The 5,452-nt window shown below is 50.6% G+C and overlaps 1 protein-coding gene across 1 annotated transcript; it reads left to right on the top strand.

The window, feature by feature from the left end:
- Positions 1-23: 23 nt before the first annotated feature.
- PPTG_03841 (hypothetical protein) lies at positions 24-1,064 on the top strand (the record flags this gene model as incomplete). Its single annotated transcript, XM_008897610.1, has 1 exon — positions 24-1,064. The coding sequence occupies one exon, from the start codon at positions 24-26 to the stop codon at positions 1,062-1,064; it is 1,041 nt and encodes a 346-aa protein (XP_008895858.1).
- Between the last annotated feature and the right edge of the window lie 4,388 nt (positions 1,065-5,452).

Below are 5,452 nucleotides of genomic sequence, written 5' to 3' on the forward strand. Positions count from 1 at the left end.
TTTTTTTTTTTTTCGAATTTGATATGGCGAGTGATATGACTGTGCCGCCAGCATCCAAACGCCAGCGTCTTGCGCCACCGTCACCTCAAGAAGAGAAGCGAGAGGAGAATGACGAGCAAGAGAACCCGTTCAGCTACAGTGCTATACTCTCCTCTGGGGAGGATGAAAGCGCTGATGAGCTTTGTAGCGATGACGATGTCTCTGAGAGCTTCTGCAGCGATGACCTCGAGAGCGACGGCTCATCAGGTGAAGACCCAGACCCGCTGTCGAGCGACGATGAGGAAGCTCCAGCGGTTCAGACGTGGGATCCGAATCCTGAGCGCCTGTGGGAGGTCTGGCAGATCGACAAGATTGAGCGCGATGCGGATGGCACCCTGCAGCGTGTGAGTGTTCTGTGGGACTGGCGCCCAACCCCGACGAGCCAGAGGTACCGGACTTGGGAACCTGCGTCAAGGATGTCGGAGACTCACGCTGAGGAAGTTCAGCTCGCTGTGCGCTTTGCTGACAGCGGCATGCAGCATTTTCGTGAGTTCTGCAAAACGGATGACTTTGGAAAAGCTATAATCGATGCCAGCGACAACTACAGCTGCATGTTTACTGCTTTAAATATGGCTGCGGACGCTATTGGCCGACCGGGTTTAATCCCCCAGGACGTCGTCGACCAATTTATCGCGGACGAGTTGAAGCAAGGCCGAGACCTACTCAAGTCTTGCACTTGGAAGCTGTTTGCCAAGTTGCTGCCCAAGCGTCGGTCTGCAGGGTGTGACTTGGTCATTAACCACTTGAAGAAGAACCTTATTAAAGGTGGACGCCGCGGTGGACGCGTGCTTTTGGAATTGACGGAGAAGGATGGACTTACAGATGGGATCTATCTGGTCGGCGCGTACAACCGAAATTTCTATGGACACTGCGTAGTCCTTCGTGTTGCTGACCAAGGCAAGGAGCGCACCATTATCGACGAGAATAAAGATGGCACAACCCGTGAGGTTTCAATTTCGGATTGCAAGTGGATGAACTTCTTCTCATTCGTGCGTCCATTCCGCGTCTTCACGCCTCGTACGTAAGTATCCGGTATATGTCTGAAGGGGATTTCACGGTGGGTTTTAAACTTTTGGACAATAAACAAGATGCCCTTACCAACACAAATTTATTTTTTTGTATTTATAATTGTTGTGATGGAGCGACTCGTAATAGCTCTCTCATTTTCTCAAATATTGGTTTAGCCAGAGGCTTAGTGAAAATGTCTGCACACATTTTGGTCGTGTTGCAGTAATTGATAGTGAACTCTTTTCTTGCAACTTTCTCTTGTACGAAGAAGTACTTTATATCGATATGCTTACTCCGGCCGTGCAGCTCTGGGTTGTTGCATATTTTGATACAACTTTGGTTGTCTTCCAGTATCAATGTGGGCTTTGAGCTGTCGTAGCCTAGTTCTCTTAGCAATAACTTTATATATAACAACTCTTGCATGCAGTAGCAGAGTGCGATGTACTCTGCCTCAGTCGTTGACAGCACCACAGTGTGGTGGCGGCGTGAGACCCAACTGATCGGACTGTTACAGAACATGGTTATATAGCCACCAATGCAGCGGCGTGTGTCTTGGCATGCTGCGTAGTCTGAGTCCGTGTATGCCATGAGATACTCATCTGACTGCAGAAGCTCTAAGTTTTCAATCCCCCCAAGAGTGATGCCAAACTCCTTGGTGCCATTTAGGTAGCGGAGACCTTGCTTGACAGTGTTCCAGTGAGGCTTTCCTGGGTTATCAAGGTACTGGCTGACTTCACGTAAGAAGTACGCAAGATCAGGTCTTGTGCCTGTCATCAGGTACATGAAGCTACCCACTGCTTCTCGGTACGGCTTGGCCGCCATGAGAGCTTTATCTGCCTCATTGTCGGGGCAATCTGTGGCACTAAGTTTCTGAGCGATAGGTGTGTCCTTGGGATAGCTCTCCAACATTGTGAAGCGATCAAGCACTTTAGTGGCATAGCTCTTTTGGTGAATGAAGATCGAGCGAGTGGCACGATTTCTTTCTATCGTCCAGCCAAGTAGGTATGATACTCCCCCTAAATCGGTCATGTGAAACTCTGAGCTCAAGGCCGATTTCACCCGGGCAACGACTTGCTTGGACGGCGAGATGATCAATAGGTCATCCACGTAAACCGAAATGTAGCATGGTGCATTGAAAATGACTTTAAAGAACACGCAGCGGTCTTTGACGAGGCGACGAAAACCAAGACGTTCGAGGTATTGTGCAAAGGTGAAGTACCAGACTCTGGGTGCTTGCTTGAGGCCGTAAAGGCTCTTACCAAGGAGGCAAACCAGATCAGGGTTATTTTTCGACTGGAATCCCTCAGGCTGCTCCATGAAAATTTCCTCATCAAGGTATCCATTGAGGAAAGCCGTTTTCACATCCATTTGTTCCACCTCGTAGTCAAGGATTGCTGCAAGCGTGAGCAGCAGTCGAAGGACTTCCACCCGCACGACTGGCGAAAATATCTCTGTGTAGTCGATGCCGTACTTCTGCTGGAAACCTTTGATAACCAAGCGAGCTTTAAAGCGCTCAATGAGGCCAGTTGCATTGCGTTTACGCACGAAGACCCATCGGTTTTGCAGTACCTTACGGTTGCGAGGGCGGGTTACGAGGACCCATGTCTTATTTTCCATGAGTGATTCGTATTCCGATAGAGCAGCAGCGTGCCAGTCAGATGCATATGAGGAGCGCATGGCTTCCTTATAGGTCTTAGGTTCTGGGTCATAGCGAGCAGCTAAGAGACTTACGATGGTATGAAGCCTGACCTGCTCCTCTTCCAAGTCAATGGGCTCGTTAAGCAGTAAAGCTTTCGAGTATTCGGAAAGAGCCTCATGTAGTTTGACTTTCTTCACGGAAGCAGTGCTAACGTCAGCATCAGTGGCCATTAAGGAGGCATGATTCCGTTTCAGGAGTGCGTTTAGAGGAGGTAAGAGTTCTTTTTGGACAGGCAAAGAGACGCTAAGTGGGTCTGGTGTGGCGCGCTCAAGAAACGTCAGTTTAGGAAATGTTTCCTCTTTGAACGTAACGTCGCGGCTGTAAATGATTCTGTTCTCTGTCGTGCTGAGGAGGCGATATCCTTTCTTGTTTTGTGGTAGGCCAACAAACATGCAGAGTTTGGCACGAGCCTCAAGTTTGTTGCGATGGGGTTCCGGCGTCAGCGCAAACGCTGCACACCCAAACACTCTGATGTAGGCAAGCGAAGGCTTCTTCTTATGCCAAAGCTCATACGGAGTAACCCCTTTTGGAAGTACACTACTCGTCGTCAAATTGATCAGGTGCGTGACATACTGGCAGCACTCCCCCCAAAGCTGGCGAGGCAGATCGCCGTCGATGAGAAGGGCACGTACTCGTTCGAGAATAGTGCGCATCCGACGCTCTGCCACGCCATTTTGTTGAGGCGTGTATGCATTGGTGAATTAAGCGTGGGTGCCGTAGCGGCCAAAGACGATCTGGCCTAGTTTCTCATATTCTTTGCCATTGTCGCTTTGTAGGCGTTGGACTTCAGGGTCATACTGATTGAACTGCGTTTCAAGTGTACCAATTTCGGTGTTGAAACGGTTTTTTGCTGCCTTCCGAAAATTTTCATAGCATTCATAGAGATCGGACTTGCGCCGTACTACATATAAGTGCATGAAGCGCGAGTAGTCATCGATGAATGTGATGAAATAGTGAGCGCCGCTTAAGCTAGGATAGGGCAAAGGACCGTTAATATCGGAATGAACCTTTTCGAGAGGCGTTGTGGCACGCTCGACATGGTTATTGAATGGAGCACGGTGTGCTTTAGCGAAAATGCAGGAAGGACAAAAGTACTTCTGGATGGCTGTTGCTTGCGTGAACGCGAGTTCAGGGGCAGCTTGGTCTTTAGACATCGTCTGCAGCACACGAAAGTTAGGATGACCGAGACGTTTGTGCCATAATAGAACTGTTGGGTCCATACCTGTTTGGGCCACAAGGGCATTGGCGGGATTATCTTCCGCAGGAGCCGAGGCTACAAGCGCGCTGGATGGCGTCTTACCCGGCGTTTTGGCCTTGAGTTGGAACAAGTCCATGTCAGCAGCAAGGTTGACGTGAACCTTGTAGTCCTTGCCCACGAAGAAGGTGCATCGCGATCGGTTGAAAACAAGGCGAACACCAGTCTTCAGGATTTGGGCGATGGAAAGCAGGTTAAACTGCATGTCCGGTACGTAGAGCACATTGCTGAATTCAAGGAGACGAGCGGCACCAGTGGTGTCGAGTACTTCGAGGACAACATCTCCAATTCCACGGATTGGTAACTGCTTTTTGCCACCGACCATGATTGCACCCGCATAAGGACGGATCTCCTTGAACCATGATTCCTGGTATGCAGCGTGACGAGTACATCCAGAGTCCACAGTCCACGTAGGATCACGTGGGCTGGTACCCGTAGCAGCAAGTCCAATGTCCGGCATAGTAATGGTAGCGTAGGCAATGAGGCCAGCCTCCCGTCCAAGCGAGTTGTACGTGCGTTGCAGATCTTGAAAGTTGACAGGATTGCCAAAGCGATCGTAAATCTCCGGAGCATTACTGCTATCGTTGCGGGACGAAGGTTGCCGACGATCGTCAGATCGTTGGTTACGGGGTTGTTTCGCTGGGAAGGGGTTCTGCTCATCACGGGGCTTGCGCTCAATGAAAGCGAAGTTGGCGGGCAGAACGGTGCCCTCTTTGACCGTACCAGTCCGCAGGTGCTTCTGGAGGACCCGACAGTCACGAATCACATGATTGGCGCGTTGACAGTAAGTGCAGTGTGGGGTTGAGCGTGGTGGGTCATCACGACCATGCGGCGCGTTCGAAATAGCCCGGAGGGCTGTCTCGTTAGCCGTCGTAGTCGATTCTGGACTGCCTTTCTCAATCACGTATTTGCGCTTAGCATAGTCATCCAGCACCTTGCGTTCCACGTTGTTCTTGAGATCAGTATAAGGGATGAACTTTTTACTGCCCTTCCAGATCGCGAGGTCGGGCTTCCACGTGCTGGGCATAGCGTGGTACAGGTAGAGGGACTTCTGTTCGTCAGTCATCACTATACCCGTAGCCTCAGCCGCCGCCTTCAACGCGCGCTCAAACTCAAGGAAAAAAACCATGAGATCAGTGCCCTCCTCATACTTGATAGTCATCAAGTAATGGTTGATGTAATAGGGGTCACCATGAGCCGTCGAGCCTTCGTAGCGATCGCGTAGTTTTTGGTAGATCGCATGTGCTGACGTGCAGCCCTCGACGAGGAGTACATGCGCATCATCAATCGTGGAAATCAGGAAGGACCTTGTCTTGCGCTCCATGCGGCGTCTTTCACGTGAGCTCGGCTTGCGAGCAGCACGTTTCTTGGCAGCTCGAAGCTTAGCACGAGCCTGTTTGGCTTTTGCGCGGAGCAATGCTCGACGTCTTTCCTTCTCCCGTTTAGTCTCG

The sequence above is a fragment of the Phytophthora parasitica genome, assembly GCF_000247585.1.
Source record: "Phytophthora parasitica INRA-310 unplaced genomic scaffold supercont2.6, whole genome shotgun sequence".
Taxonomy (NCBI): Eukaryota; Oomycota; class Peronosporomycetes; order Peronosporales; family Peronosporaceae; genus Phytophthora; species Phytophthora nicotianae.